Consider the following 16999-nt stretch of genomic DNA (forward strand, 5'->3'; position numbering starts at 1 on the left):
AAGAAGAAACATGTATTGGGATTGTACTGTAGGAATGTTCATCTCTCTGCAGGGTGAAAGAACGATGGTATAGATACTCAAGACAGGGAGTTACAGTAGAGGGGTTTCTAGAAGAAACGGTTTTAGAGATGCGTGTGGGGTTAGGGGAGCACACATGTACAGGGCGGCATTAGCAACAGTGGGGAAGCTAATTCTTCCTGAGTTATCCCTCACTTACTTCAAGTGAGTTGTTTTCCTTGAAGAACGTGTGCATGTTCATGTCAAAACTATATTATGCTAACCTGATCTGCTCTTTTCATGACAGGAGGCTGAACAGTACCCAGGGAGAAATTCGTGTTGGTCCTAGCCATCAGGTAAAGCAAACTTTAGTAGCTTCTTTAATAGGTTTTTATTTCTTATTATTCAACTGGCCCTTTATTCTGTTGAGCAGCAGCTTAGAACTGTTATGCTGTTTGGAATTTTATATAAATGCAGAGATTTATTTTTTTAAGATCACCACATTCATTTAAAAAATTGTGGTAAAATATATGTAATATAGGGGCTTCCTTGGTGGCGCAGTGGTTGAGAGTCTGCCTGCTGATACAGGGGACACGGGTTCGTGCCCCGGTCCGGGAAGATCCCACATGCCGCGGAGCAGCTGGGCCCGTGAGCCATGGCCGCTGAGCCTTCGCGTCCGGAGCCTGTGCTCCGCAATGAGCAGTGAGAGGCCCGCGTACCGCCAAAAAAAAAAAAAAAAAAGTGTATGTGTGTGTGTATATATATATATATGTAATATAAAATGCACCATTCTGACCATTTTTAAGTGAATAGTTCAGTGCCCTTAAGTACATTCATATTGTTGTGCAACCATCACTAGCATCCACCTGCAGAACCTTTTCATCTTCCCAGTCTGAAACGCGGTGTCCATTAAACAGTCACTACTCATTATCCTCTCCCCTCATTCCCTTGCAGCCTCCCTTCTACTTTCTGTATCCATGAATTTGACAACTCAGTGGAATGACCCAGTATTTGCCCTTCTGTGTATGGCTTATTTTCTTACCATAATATCTTCAAGGTGCTCCCATATTGTAGCATGTATCAGAATTTAATTTCCTTTTAAGGCTGAATTATTCATTGTATATATGTCTGTTCATCTCTCGATGAACATTTGGTCACTGCCTACTTTCATTGTAACTTTTTTTTTTTTTTTTTGCTGTACGCGGGCCTCTCACTGTTGTGGCCTCTCCCATTGCGGAGCACAGGCTCCGGACGCGCAGGCTCAGCAGCCATGGCTTACGGGCCCAGCCGATCCGCGGCATGTGGGATCTTCCTGGACCGGGGTACGAACCCACGTCCCCTGCATCGGCAGGCAGACTCTCAACCACTGTGCCACCAGGGAAGCCCAGCAGTTTCTTAATATTCAGGTGTCTGCTATATCTAGATTTCCCTAAGTGTCTCCCTCCCTCCCTCCCTCCCTCCCTCCATCCGTCCACCCATCCCAGGATTAAATCTAGAGGTTTAATCACATTCTAGTTCGGTACCCTGCCCCTGGCAAGAATACTTTTGGGTGGTGCTATATAGTCTATCAGGCACATGTGTGTCTCTTAATGATGGTTTTCAGCCATTGCTTGTTACTTAGATTCACTGTCTAATTGGACCTGTTACTTAGATCTACCCTTTAAAATGCTGATACTCTAATCCTATCATTCCTTCTTTTATTTTTTTTTTATTTTTTTTTTAACATCTTTATTGGGGTATAATTGCTTTACAATGGTGTGTTAGTTTCTGCTTTATAACAAAGTGAATCAGTTATACATATACATATGTTCCCATATCTCTTCCCTCTTGCGTCTCCCTCCCTCCCACCCTCCCTATCCCACCCCTCCAGGCTGTCACAAAGCACCAAGCCAATATCCCTGTGCCATGCGGCTGCTTCCAACTATCTATCTACCTTACTACGTTTGTTAGTGTGTATATGTCCATGACTCTCCATTCCTTCTTTTATTAGCTGACCAACTGTCCCCTTGTCAACTTTTGTTTCCCTGAAACACATAGGAAAGGCAGGATAAATGCTTGACTCTTTCCCTCTTTTTACTGGTTGGTTCCCCAACATCTTCCAGTAGTCATCAGTGGATTTAAAATTACTTATCTGGGCTTCCCTGGTGGCACGGTGGTTAAGAATCTGCCTGCCAGTGCAGGGGACACGGGTTTGAACCCTGGTCCGGGAAGATCCCACATGCCGCAGAGCAAGTAAGCCAGTGCGCCACAACTGCTGAGCCTGCGCTCTAGAGCCCACGAGCCACAACTACTGAGCCTGCATGCCACAACTACTGAAGCCCGTGGGCCTAGAGCCCATGCTCCACAAAAAGAGAAGCGATGAGAAGCCTGCACACCGAAATGAAGAGTAGCCCCCACTCGCCGCAACGAGAGAAAAGCCTGCACGCAGCAACAAAGACACAACGCAGCCATAAATACATAAATAAATTTATTAAAGAAAAAAATAAAAAACTCCCTTTAAAAAAAATTACTTATCTGCTAACCAATTGCTGTTACTCTTACTGATGATTAAATTATCCATTCGTGGGCTAGTAGGCGCCTCTTCCTGCTGTCTTCTGTGTCCTTTTAACTCGACCCCTGTGGTCTTTGGTAGAGTATTTTATCTAGTATGACATGATTTTTTTTGTTTTGTTTGTTTTTTTACTGGAGTATAATTGCTTTACAATGGTGTGTTAGTTTCTGCTTTATAACAAAGTGAATCAGTTATACATATACATATGTTCCCATATCTCTTCCCTCTTGCGTCTCCCTCCCTCCCACCCTCCCTATCCCACCCCTCCAGGCAGTCACAAAGCACCGAGCTGATCTCCCTGTGCTATGCGGCTGCTTCCCACTAGCTATCTACCTTACGTTTGGTAGTGTATATATGTAGTATGACATGATTTTAATGTCTCATTATGTATGTTCCCTGCCCTAGGTCTAGAACTAAATTTTTCTAATGAGTCCTCATTGTTTTCGAGGAAAGTGACATTTTTTGAGTGGCTGCTGCCCAGTCATTATTACTGGGTTAGTTACTGTTTCCAGGCCTCTTCAGGGAACAGATTAGGAAATATGCTTCCCCCCCCCCCGCTTTTTTAATGATAAAACGTATCGTGGTTTCTTTCTGATGCTTCTAATTCAAATTCAGAACAGGCCTTATATTTAATCCTTATAGATGAAATTTTCTTTCATCCGTATCTGTATCTTTTCCCCATGTCTCAAAACCAAGTTTTAAATGACACCAAAATAATTATTCATTTGCTTCAATCCCATAATACATATATAGCAGCTCAGAATAACAGTACTTGCACTGCTACAAACAATATGATTATTGGAAACAGCTTTATAGATTTTTTTTTTTGGCCTTAGAATATATCCCACTAAGTCTATATAGGCAAATTAGTATGTTTTAAAGTTACCTGAAATGATTCCTAGAGAGGAACAAACACAAAACATAGCTAGGTGGATTTATTTGATTTTGCTTTAGAGTTTTTAAGGGATTGTTGTTCTTTAAACTTAATTTTGTTTTTATAATTATGTAAAATACAAGGCTCCAAATCAAACGTGCAAATGAAGTGTGCTCAGAAAGTTCACCTTCTTGCCCTGTCCCCTCCACGTGCTCCCTCCCTCCCTGATGGATAATTGTTTAGTGTTTTTAATTGAAGGTTTTGATCTATCACTCTTATTTTTATTCCCCCAGCCCCATGTTCTTAGATAGTGGTAGCATAATAAAAACACCTTCACCACCTTTCTTTGACCTTCTGACAGTATCTCCTGTGTTCCCTCCATAGCAATAGGTAGAGCTCCTTCTCGTTTTCTTCTGCCACTTCCTGGGACCCCACTGCATAGGTGGAGCAGTTTATTCTTCCAGCCCCCATTGTTGGGCGTTTGCACTGTTTCCAGTCATTTGCTGTTACAAGTAATAATGTGATGAATAGCTTATGCATAAAGATTTTTATTTTGCCAGCTTATCTTTGGGATATTATATTATCCCCAGAAGGGCGATGGCTGGCTTAGAGGGCACATGTAATTCTTAGGATATTACAGAGTTCCCCTCTGTAGAGATTGTACCATTTTGCTTTCTCGTACTAGCGACTTACATGAGTGCAAACATGCAGCCTTGTGTATTGTCACACTTTGGCATTTATGTCAATCTGATAGATCGGAAATGGTCTCTCGCTGTCATTAATTGGCATGTCTCTTATCAGCAAAGTCGACCATCTTTTCCTATGAGTAAGAGCCATTCTCATTTCCTTTTCTGTAAGCTAATTGTATTTCTAGTCCATTTTTTCTCTAGGGGATTGGTCCTTCCCCACAGCAATAGTATTTTAAATAAATAAATAAAATATTTATTTATTTATTTATTTATTGCTGGCTGGCTGGCAGGCTGGTTGGCTGTGTTGGGTTTTTGTTGCTGCGCGCGGGCTTTCTCTAGTTGCGGCGAGCGGGGGCTATTCTTCGTTGCAGTGCGCAGGCTTCCTATTGCGGTGGCTTCTCGTTGTGGAGCATGGGCTCTAGGCGCGCAGGCTTCAGTAGTTGTGGAGCATGGGCTCAGTAGTTGTGGCTCGCGGGCTCTAGAGCGCAGGCTCAGAAGTTGTGGTGCATGGGATTAGTTGCTCCGCAGCATGTGGGATCTTCCCTGACCAGGGCTCGAACCCCTGTCCCCTGCATTGGCAGGCAGATTCTTAACCCCACTGCACCACCAGGGAAGACCCAGCAATAGTATTTTTTAATTAACAAACAACTATTGGAGAGCTGCTACACCAGCTACTGTACTTGGTGCAGGGGAAACAGCTCAGTACAAATGTCAAAGACCTTTTGATATGAGTAGCTATTGTGTTTTAATTTTATTCCCATGCCATCACTGTTTATTAAGCAGAACTAATTGTGACCCCCACTTAAATGTGAAACATGTCAGTACTGAATTAGGGAAGAGCATCGTTGTTTGGGGGAGGTCAGCACTTGATACACAGCAAGAGGCCTCAGAGGTAGCCTGTGAAGCAGAAATTGCGAACCCGTAGCCTGCCAGCCGCGTGGCCTACTAATACTGTGTTTTGCCACACAGTTGTTTTTAAAACTTGAATAGCCAACATTTAAAACCATGAGCTTTCACATGGAAGTCAAGATTTCTGGACTTTGGAAAAAAACTGGAGGATGTGCAAACAGAGGTTCTCATTCCTGCACAGCAGCATTCCCCAAATGGGGACGCTCTCTCTTCATTTCACCCTGATTCCCTTCACTTCTTGGTACCTAATGCCTGCATGCCCAGTTTGGGAGCCGCTGTCACATGTGGCATTGAGCACTTGAAATGTGGCTAGTCGGAATTGGGATGTAGTGTTCTGTTTACTGTGGACAGTAGAACATTGAAAGTGGAACATGAGGCCCTCGTTTTATTTCCATTGGCTGCACACTCTGCCTGCTTCATTCATTTACAGTTTCTGCCTAGGTTCTGTGGACACTGGAGCTTTTAATTTAAAATATTGGACTAATGTGACCTTGTTCGTAATTTGAGAAAATAAGAACGTGTGTTTTGCAGATGGTTGACTTTTCTTAGGCCTCTGAGTAGTCACAGCACCCATTTACACTTTCTCTGCCCCAGCAGTGGAGGATGAGAAAATGCTGGAGGTGTTTGAATCTCTAGCAGAATTGACTTAGAATCTTGGTTGTTGAGCACTGTTGTTCAAATCCTTCAAAAAAATTGTTAATTGAGGTGTACCTTATGTACAGTGACCTGTTGACATCTTGTGTATACTGTTCAGTCTGCTGTGACAATTCATAGCAAGGCACAGAACATGTGTCATCCCAGAAAGTTCCTTCCTGCCCTTCTCAAGAAGTCCTCTCCTCCTGAAAGCACTGCTCATCTAATTTCCATCACCATCATTTTAGTTCAGCTATGTTTTTTAAATAAATAAGTAAATTAATTAATTAATAATTTATGGCTGTGTTGGGTCTTCATTGCTGTGCGCGGGCTTTCTCTAGTTGTGGGGACTGCACGAGTGGGGACTACTCTTCATAGCGGTGTGCAGGCTTCTCATTGCGGTGGCTTCTCTTGTTGCAGAGCACGGGCTCTAGGGCACGTGGGCTCAGTAGTTGTGGCACATGGGCTTAGTTGCTCTGCGGCATGTAGGATCTTCCCGGACCAGGGCTCGAACCCATGTCCCCTGCGTTGGCAGGCGGATTGTTAACCACTGCGCCACCAGGGAAGTCCCTTCAGCTGTGTTTTTAATGTTACCGTGATGGCTCTTTTGGATGTTCACCCTGACTCATCGATACTGACTCTCTGGAAAGCAGCATTAGTTTAGTAGGGTAGTTCAGTTCTTTTTTTAGCACCTGTCCTTAGGTGAGGTTCCACTATTTGTATATATCTCTTTGTCAACATATTATTATATTGGAAATGTGTGTGGCTCTGCCTTCTTTATCAAGCAGCTCTTATTTCCCGAAACATTTTTTTGTTTTATCATTTCTTTTATTCACACGTGCCCATTTCTTTCTCCCTTTGAGGACCATACTGGCACTGGTTTAATTTGACACTGTTTGCTTCTCCTTAAGTAGAGATCGAGCAGTCCATTGTGAAATCTTCTGTGGTGAAATGATCCTGAAATGTGTGATAGGCCAGCCTCAGTGACTCATGATTTTCCTGTTATTTCAGCGCTGCCAAAAGAAAGAGGCTTACTAAGCTACTGCATCTGTCCCCAAGGCCTGCCTGCACAGGCAGCTCTCAAGTGTGCCTTGATTGTGACTTGTTCGTCCCTGTCTTACAGGCCAAACTTCCCGATTTGCAACCATTCCCTTCTCCCGATGGTGACACTGTGACCCAACATGAGGAACTGGTCTGGATGCCTGGAGTTAATGACTGTGACCTCCTTATGTACTTGAGGGCAGCAAGGTAAAAGGAATCCACACCATTCTGCTTTGTGAATTGATTAGTGGACAACAAACGTTCTCCTTTCCCCTGAAATTCTATTTATATATTGGGCATTCTGACTTCATGTTTTGTTATACTGTCTGTAATCAGAGCCCTGATCCTTGTTACCAGAGAAACATAGCTTACCATGGTAAAATCACTTTTTTCTCCTCGGTGTTTGCCCCACATTAGATTTTAGAAGTCTTCAGAAGGAAAACATCTTAAGCCATGCATGCAATTATCAACACCTCTTAATACAGCTGAGTAATTGGCTCATTCAGCTTACCTTAAAATCCCTTTACAGGTTTCTTTACCCTGTGGCTGTTCATTGGTACCTAACCTAAACTTCATGTTTTGGGGGCTTACCTACATGAGTACTTGCTAACCTAAAAATGCCGAGACTGCAAAATGAGAAGTTGAAGTCTGTCCCAGACACATCCTAGTGCAGGCAGAGCCTTCCTTTGTCTGCAGGGGTTTCTGGGACTCACTCACTGTAGTGTCAACAACATGCAACAGAAATGCTGAAACAGGGTGGTGATGGGATATTAGCTCTGGCTGTTCTGTGGTCAGCAGTGTAGCTTGGAGGCTGCCGTGGGGATGGAGGCTTCAGGGGAGGGGTGACTACTAAGAGTTCTTTTCACCTCTTTTCCACTTTCAATTTGCTTAGAAGTAGTTGATGTAGAGTATGAAAGGAATGAAGTAAAGTTTCAGCGGATTTAATTTTAGATATTTTCTGGAGAATATATCTGGGTGAACTGCAGAGGAACTTCAAATTTTTTTTTTTAAACAAGAGCAGAAGCAAGGCTGAGGACTCATGCATGTAGTAGTGGAATTTGGTCTGGGCTGAAGATGTGCTCTGGAAACTGAGGGTTGAAATGTCTGTACTGCCGTTTTCGCTTCCCGTCTTCCCAGGAGCATGGCGGCCTTTGCAGGGATGTGTGACGGAGGCTCCACGGAAGATGGCTGCGTTGCGGCCTCGCGGGATGACACCACCCTCAACGCACTGAACACAGTGAGTCCTTTGAAGTTGCCCTGGGTGGGAAGAAAGTTCGTTTTTCTCCTGTGCTGGCATAGGGAATATGTGATGATCATGGAACATGAAGGGGCCTGGCATCTGAGGAGTAAGTACTGTGGTCTGCTGCTGGGATTGAAAGACTGGAGTCGTGGTCCTGGTGGTAGGGCTCCATGGCCTTGGCCAGCGATCCGGCACCTCCAGATTCACCTCCTGATCTGCGTCTGTGCTTCAGGATTGTGGCGAGCCTCTGCTGAGAGCCTCATGCTAGTGGTTAATCTTCACTGAGACCTCACCAGAGCCGAGGACTAGGCAGAGTGGTCTTACTGAATCCTCCCAGCACCATTATTACCACCATGTGGACACAGGAAAGAAGTTGAGAGCAGTTAAGTCACGATCCAAGGTCATACCCTCAAGATGTGAATCCAGAGGTCACGCTTTTCCCCTCAATGTATTCGGAAGGGCTGGAGGATCAGAGAGAAAGCTTGACTTCTTTGAACAGATTTGGTTTTTATAGATTTGGCTTTGGAACCATGTATATATTTCACATGATTATAAAACAAAATTAAGTTTTAAAAAAAAACAATCCTTAAAAAAATCTAAAGTAAAACATAGCACACGAGCGTAATGGTGCTGAGTTGGTTGCGTGACATCCTGCACAGACACTCGTCTGCTTTAATCCTGTGACTCCATAGCAGCTCAGAATAACAAGACTCGAACGGCTACAACAGTAGGATTCCTGAAACCTGCTCACTCTTTTTTGGGGGGCACTCCTTTTTGACCTTGGAGCATATCCTACAGGGCTGTACAGGAAAATTAATGTATCTTAAAGTTCCTTGAAATAACTCCTCTTCTGGGTGTTTACTAATGTGAAATCATCAGATCTGAAGTAATGATGAATTTTTATGGATCTCTGATCCGTTAGTAGTCTGCAGGGTTATGTATACTTACATAGGGTATTGAGCATGAGGCTGAGCAGCTCTTCTGACGGTTCACTAAGTATAATGTGAGCGCCCTTTTTGTCTGTCTTTTTCTTGAGAGGTCACTGTAGTTGGAAGGGACTTTCAAAATCATCTCTTCCCATCTCTAGATAGATAAGAATACGAGGCGTAGAAAGACCACATGACTTGTTTGAATGCCAGCAATGCAGAAAATTGATAACAGATCCCAATTTAGGGATCTTTCTTGCTTTCAGGGAAACACGTAGATATCTGAATGACATAGTTGATTTTTATTCCTGGTCTAGTTGTGTTTCTTGAGTATCACATAACGTTGTAATAGTCTCATATGTTGGAGGTTGATTCATCTTGCTGCCATGTTCTAAATAAGTGAATGATTTTTCATATTCCCATTTACTTTCTCACCTATTTGATGCTTTGAATTTTTGTTGTTATAAGGAATCCTTATTCTGAACATATAGTGATAGAGCCAGAAGGGCTTTGAGATTATTTGAGATTATTTTTACAGATGAGAAAACTGAGACCCAGAGATTGATGATACTGCAAACAGTGGCTATGGCAGATGTATGTCTGTGAATTCAGAATACCCTAAAAAATGTGTGTATATTTAAAGTAACTCTTTGATATGAGTTTGTTTTCTGTTGGGTTTTTGTATAAAAGCTTTATGAAAAAAATTCTCCTTTCATGACTCTGCTGATCAGTTGAATTTTGAATAACAAAGATGTTGCCATATTTAATTAAATGTCTGTTTTTGGCACTTTCCTGAATTTATCTAATTTATTCTTATTCCAGCCCCTCTAAGGATTCTGTGGAACATACTTCTGTACAGAAATAATTCGGGTTATTTTTTGCCTGTGATCCTTTGTAGCAAGTTCCTTCTGAAGTTTTCTTCAGCATTGCCAGAGGGTTTTGGCTTTATGGGTTTTTGTTTCTGAGAAGGTACCTTCTCATCATTTGAAAATCTTCCTGCCTCGGTGAGCCCAAGATGGCTCAGGTGTCGGGTTATGCAGTACAAGTGCATTTAGCCATCAAAAGACTGCGTTGTGTGCTCATTTTGTGATGAAAAGAAGCTTCTAGTGGCTGTTTTAATTTTTAAACTTCATTGTTGTACTGGCTCACAGAAACTGTAGGCTCTTTCTTTAATGAGAAGTGGAGTGATTGGAAAAATCTTGAGAGAAGTTAATGTTTATTTTGACTTCCTTGGAGTAAGGGGGTTTTGAATTACGTTAAGTAATAAAAAGATAAATGCATTGTCACGTGAGAAGTATTTGTTGTTTCTTAGAGTGTAGCATAGAGTCAAAACAAGGTTAGGCATTTATCAGCTTAGGAAATAGACACAGGTTTATTCTGTTTCCCAGTACAATGTGGAAATTTAAAGTATACGGAGTCTGCAGTACGGCTACATTAGAGTATGTTTAGTATCCCAGTAGGACTATTCGAATTAAAATGCATTTAAATAAATAGTTTAATGTTTAAAACTGTAGTCACTAATAAAACATTTTTAAACTGTTAGTTCTTTTTGACAACTGTATGTACCTGTTTTAAAATATAAGGTCTTCAGGATTACTTGTTTTGACTTTTTTCTTCATTATTCGCAAATGAGAGTTTTAGTGTGTATTTAAAAAAACTTATTGGGGTGTAATTGCTGTATAATAAATTGCTCTGATTTAAAGTATACAATTTGATGAGCTTTTGTAGATGTGTGTGCCAATGAAACTACTACAGTGTTCAAGATAGAAATCATTTCCAGCATCTGCAAAAGTTGCCTCATGCCCTTTTATAATCCTTTGCTGCTTCCAGTCTCAGATAACCACTGATATGTTTTCTCTCATTATAGATTAGTTGCATTTTCTAGAATGTTGCGTGAATAGAATAATTTTGTATGTAATACTTGGGGTCTGGATTCTTTCAGCATAGTAATATTACAGTAGATTTATGTTACATTATCAATAGCGCATTCCTTTTTATTGCTGAGCAGTATTCCAGTGTATGGATATTCATAATATTTTATCCATTCACCTGGTGATGGACATTTTTTTTTCCCAAGCTTTTGGCCATTATGAACCTTGTTATGCAAGCCTTTCTGTAGAACATATATTTTCATTTCTCTTGAGTAAATACCTAGCAGTGAAGTTGCAGGAATGTATATATGCAGGTAGCTTTTTAAGAAACTGTCGAACAGGTTTCCACAGTGGCTGTACCATTTTACATTCCCATCAGTAGTGTGTTAGAATTTCAGTTCTTCAACATCCTCCATGAGACTTGATGTTTTCGATCTTTAAAATTTTTAGCCATTCTAATGGATGTGGAGTGATATGTCATTGAGGTTTTCATTTAAATTTCCTGACTGTGGGTAATGTTGAGCATCTTTTCACGTCTTAAAGCCCATTTGTATATCTTCTTTTGTGAAGTAACTTTTGCCTAATTTAAAAAATTGAATTATTTGGCCTTTAGTATGATTTATTTGTAAGAATTTATACTGCAAATACAAGTGCCTTGATACATGTATTGTAAATATTTTCTCCCATACTATGACTTTTTTTTTCTTTATAATGGTGTGTTTCTAAGGGTAAAATAACTTAATTTTGCTGAAGTCTGATGTATCTTTTTCCTTTTATGAAAGTTTCTTTGATCATCCCATGATTACAAAGATTGTTTCTATGCTTTCTTCTTGAAGTTTTAGTTCTTACATTTAGACCTGTTGTTCATTTCAAATTAATTTTGCATGTGATGCAAGGTAGACGTGAAAGTTCATTCTTTCCTACACAGATGCCAGCTGTTGGAGCCACATTTGTTGAAAATAGTCTTTTCTCATTGAATTGCCTTGATGCCTTTATTGAACAAGCACTGATTGTATATGTTTGGTTTTTTTTTTAATATTCTATTATGTTTAACTGATCTAATATTGTATCTATTTTTTTTTTTACCAGTACTTCAGTATTTTGAATACTATAGCTTTATAGGAACTCAGATGATATAAGTCTTTCTATTTTGTACTTGTTTTCAAGGTTGCTTTGGCTCTTTTAGGTCATTTGCATTTCCATATAAATTTCAAAATCAGCTTGTCAGTTTCTATTTTAAAAAAGGCTTTGATGGAATTTTGATTGAGATTGCATTGAATCTGTGGATCTATTTAGGAAGACCTGACATCTTAACAATCTGAATCTTCGAATCCATGAACACGATATAGTATCTCTCCCTTTTTAAAAAAGGTTTCTTTAATTTTTTTGAGTAAGACTTTGCAGTTTTCACTGTACAAGTTTTGTACATATTTTGTAAAATTTATCCCTTAAGTAATTATTGTTTGAAGATTCTATTGTTAATAAAATAGTATTTTTAAATTTCATTGTCTACATGTTCATTGTTAGGATAGACGTACAATCAGTTTTTATGACTTTACCTTGTATTATTTTATACAAAGAATACATGGTCAACACTAGTAGCTTTGTGGTTGGTTCCTTAGGATTTTCTGTGTGCACGGTCATGTCATCTGCAAATAAAGATAGCTTTACCTCTTTCTGATTTATGTGTTTTATTTCTCTTCTGTGCTTTCTTGCACTTGCTTGAACCTCCAGTACAGTACTGAATAGAAATGATGAGAACGGACATCTTTGCTTTCTTTCTCATCTTAAGGAAAAAACATTCAGTCGTTCAGTGTTAAGTACAATGTAGGATTTTTGTTGTTGTTTAATCAAGCCGAGAATGTTCCCTTTTATTTCTAAGTTTGTTGAGGTTTTTACCATGAATGGCCATTGAATTTTGTCAGATGCTGTTTTTTTTCTTTTGTATCTAATGAAATGATCATATGGTTCTTATATACTTTATTTGTTAGTATGGTGAATTATATTTATTCATTTCAGATGTTAAACCAACTGTGCATTCCTAGATTAAATCCTGCTTGGGCATTCTGTACTATTGGATTCAGTTTGCTATTATTTTGTTAAAAACTTTTACATTTGTGTTCATGAGGGATAGTGAGCTGTAGTCTTCTTTCTTTGTAATATCTTTGTCTGGTTTTGATATCAGAGTAATACTCACTTCAGAAATTAGTTGGGAACTATTTCCTCCTACTCTGTTTTTCTCTTATAAAGCATTGATCTTTTTTCTTTGTTAAATGTTTGATAGAATTGACAGTGAAGCCGTCTGGGACTAAATTTTTTTTTAATGGAAACTTAACGATTGTTACTGAAACCAGGTTCGTACTGCTCACCACACAACAGGCCAATAAATCGAGAGAGGAATAGTGACTTTATTCCGGAAGGTGGCAGACCAAGAAGATGCGGACTGTGTCCCAGAGAACCGCCTCACCTGAGTTAGAATTCAGGCTTCTTTTATACCAAAAGGGAGGGGGGTGGCTGCTTGTTGCAGACTTCCTGGTGCCAGAATCCTTTGTTCTTGCAGCTGTCCCACATAGATCTCGTCACAATGTTCTTATAAGCCTCCAACAAAACAGTTGTCATTTTCTGTTCTGAAACTTTTTACCTCTATATGAGTGGGAAAATGTTATACCTTTAAGGGTCAGAGCCTTGAGAATGGGCTATCATATATATTTCAGGCCGTAGGCAACATTCTTTTACAAAGGTGAAGAGCCAGCATGACTCAGCATAGGTAACAGAGCCCAAGTGTTAAGAGCTAAAGGTATAGGTCTGATATGGAGTCAGGTTTGTTCTTCTCTGTTACAAAAGTACGGATAGACATAGGCCTATTCAGATTTTATATTTTGTTTTGTGTCACTAGTAATCTGTTGATCTCTAAATGTTTTATTTCATCTGGGATATCAAATTTGTTGGTATAAATTACGAATTATTTCTGTAGTATCTTTTTTTTTTTGCGGTACATGGGCCTCTCACTGTTGTGGCCTCTCCCGTTGCGGAGCACAGGCTCCGGACGCGCAGGCTCAGCGGCCATGGCTCACGGGCCCAGCCGCTCCGCGGCATGTGGGATCTTCCCGGACCGGGGCACGAACCCGTGTCCCGTGCATTGGCAGGCGGACTCTCAACCACTGCACCACCAGGGAAGCCCTGTAGTATCTTTTTAATGTCTATAGGAATCTGTAATTTTGACTTTGAATTCTTAATATTGCTAATTTGTTTCCTCTTAATCATGCTAAAATAGAAGGTTATCAATATTATTGATCTTTTCAGATAGGTAGCATTTGGTTTCATTGATTTTTCTCTGTCTGATCTCCCAATCTTATTTTTATTATTTCTTTTCTACTTATTTTGGGTTAATTTGATTACTTTTCCCCCTAGCTTCCTAAAATGGGATCTTAGATAACTGATTTTATCACAGATTCTAATTTGTAATTAGAATGGAACATTCTGTTACCATTTTGTTAAAAATTTTATGTGTGATTTCTTCTTTTACCCATGGATTGTTTGGAATTAAATTGTTTAATCACCAGGGACTTGGGATTTCTCTCTCCCCGCCACCCCTCTCTCCCTGCCACCCCTCTCTCCCCACCCTCTCTCTCCCCGCCACCTCCTTCCCACCCCGCTTTTGGAATGTTATTGATTTCTAATTTAGCTCTGCTGTGGTCAGAGTAGCAGTAAGATTTCAATCTTTTGAAATCTGAGACTTGTTTCTTGGCTCAGCCTGTGATTTACCTTGGTGAATGTTCCATTTACAATCGTAATGAACTTATGTTCTGCAGTTGTTAGGTGTACTGTTTTATTATTGTCAGTTTCTTTGAGGTGGTTTATATTATCATTCAGATCTTCTCTGTCCTATCTAGTTGTATTGTCAGTTACTCAGAAAGGTGTGTTAAAGTCTTGTGAATTTGGTTATTTCTCCTTTTAATTCTGTTAGTTTTTGCTTCATATGTATGGAAATTGTGTCTTTATCTTTCTCACTGTAGTGACCCTTTAACATTTTTGGTGTAACCCTTTTTGTGTCTAGTAGTACTCTTTTGTCATGAACTCAGTTTTGTCTAAAATTAGTACAGCTACTCTGGCTTTCTTATGCCTGTTGTCTGCATGTGGTATATCTTCTTCCAGCTTCTTACTTTGAATCCTGATTTTTACTTTTATTTAAAGTACCTCTCTTGTGTACTTTAAGCTTTTCAGTTGTTTCTTGCTTTTTTATCCAGTCTTTTGCCTACAAAAGGTAGGCAAGCTCTACCTTTCGTTTGGAGTGTTTAGTCCATTTTAATGTAGTGCAGATGATTCTCAGGTTGTATAAAACTTGAGCTACATACAGTTTTAATAGCAGAGCTGTCATTGGAGAATCACAGAAGTAGTTAATATATAAATATCTTACTTTCATGGCCACATGATGATACTTTTGATTCAGCAGTAGACTTGCAGACTAGTTAGGTAAACAGTTCTTTGTGTACTCATTCATGTTAAAATGTATTTCTTATCTTTTTACTTCTTACATAAAAAACAGTTTTATACTGATAGAGAGGAAGAAGATGTAATAAACGTGTTGGCCTCTCTTACTGTAAGAGGAGGGTATTCTTTTTTTTTTTTTTTTTTTTTTTGCGGTACGCGGGTCTCTCACTGCTGTGGTCTCTCCCGTTGCGGAGCACAGGCTCCAGACGCGCAAGCTCAGCGGCCATGGCTCACGGGCCCAGCCGCTCCGCGGCATGTGGGATCTTCCCGGACTGGGGCACAAACCCACCTGCATTGGCAGGTGGACTCTCAACCACTGCGCCACCAGGGAAGCCCCAAGAGGAGGGTATCCTTAGTAACCACAGGCCTACTCCTTAATGTGCGTCAGCAAAGATAGTTTTATTATATTTTACTATTTTAAATTGTGAATACCTGTGAATGCAAAATTGTTTTATTCATAAATTTATGGTATACATATATTAAATAACATATTAAAATATGACAAAGCAATGGTGCGATCTCTGGAATATCTTACATAGAAATGTTTCTGTGTGTGCTGTACCAGGTATATGCTTCTACCAAATGAAATTTTAATTAGGCTTATTGTACACGTTTAGCATATATGTAAATTTTAAGCATAATTGCTATGGAACATATAAATGGCCCATATTATTCTAATGGAATTTATTCAGCCATCTTTAAAGGCGTACATTTATTTGGCCTTTTATAAAATAGACCTTTATATTTATGCTTGGAAACGGCCCCACAGCCCTTTAGTTTGAGACTAGGGTTTTCTGGAAAATATCATGCTGACTTATTTTTCCTAAATTGGTACTGGATTTTATTATTTGAGCTCAGGTATCTTTCCCATTTTCTAAATAAAGTTCAAATTCTTTGACTTCTCTTTCTCAGAAACTTATTTGCATTCTTATGTTTACCTTCTCTTGCTAACACTAATCATATACATTTTCACTATGTATAAGTAAAATTTATAATCATGCAGCAAAGATTTTCACCTTTGCCTGGACAGTTTTGTTCCCTGAAATATGGATGGCTGTTAGACGTTTGGATTAAGCTTTTTACATATTCAAGAGAGTGTATATGTGTTTGCTTACTTATTTATGCACACCCACATCTCCTTCAACAAAGGATGAAAGGCCTCCAGTAGCTTAATCGTTAGTTTTTATCTCTGATCTATAAATATCACTATTTGTTAACCACTGAGTATTAATCATCTTTGTTTTCTGCGCTATAGCCGATGCCTGGTACAGGGTAGAGAGGACTAAATATTTGTTGAATTGATGGAATACAGAAATCGGGTCCAAGTCCACATCACATTTGATCACGCAGAACCTGTTGTTGTAGAGTTGGCGTAGCAGAGTATGCAGATAAGCCTGCTCTAAGGATCATTTTCATCTTCCTCTCTTTCATTCTAAAAAATTAAGTCTATAGAATTTCTGTCAGAGATCTTCTATTTGTTCCTTGTAAATGGACTTCACTAAAGCATCTGGCCCTGGATTAGCTTTGCAGTGCTTCGGACTTTAATGAATGTTGAGTCTGTTCCAGCTCCCAAATAAGACATTGCCAGGAGGCCCTTTTTTAATACTTTGCCTAAGGTATATGATCAGGATTCCTCTGAAATTCATTCCACACTCACACCCTTTGCTTAAATTCTTCTCTTTTTACTATTTCTCCATTAGATTAGTCCCCATTAATTGGTTGTAGGGTGGTGGTTTTTTTATCTCAGGATTTTGGTTGGAAAGAGTAATAGTTGATA

The 16999-nt window shown here is 39.7% G+C and overlaps 1 protein-coding gene across 5 annotated transcripts in view; it reads left to right on the forward strand.

The window, feature by feature from the left end:
- The window catches only part of RERE (arginine-glutamic acid dipeptide repeats), a 429037-nt gene that overhangs the window by 298704 nt on the left and 113334 nt on the right, over positions 1-16999 (forward strand). For all 5 annotated transcript variants that reach the window (XM_060283498.1, XM_030879486.2, XM_060283507.1 and 2 more), the window contains 3 exons: positions 305-353; positions 6777-6901; positions 7832-7931. In XM_060283498.1, the coding sequence (XP_060139481.1) occupies positions 305-353; positions 6777-6901; positions 7832-7931 (274 nt within the window). The remainder of the gene's footprint in view (positions 1-304; positions 354-6776; positions 6902-7831; positions 7932-16999) is intronic.

The sequence above is a fragment of the Globicephala melas genome, chromosome 1 (genome assembly GCF_963455315.2).
Source record: "Globicephala melas chromosome 1, mGloMel1.2, whole genome shotgun sequence".
Taxonomy (NCBI): domain Eukaryota; kingdom Metazoa; phylum Chordata; class Mammalia; order Artiodactyla; family Delphinidae; genus Globicephala; species Globicephala melas.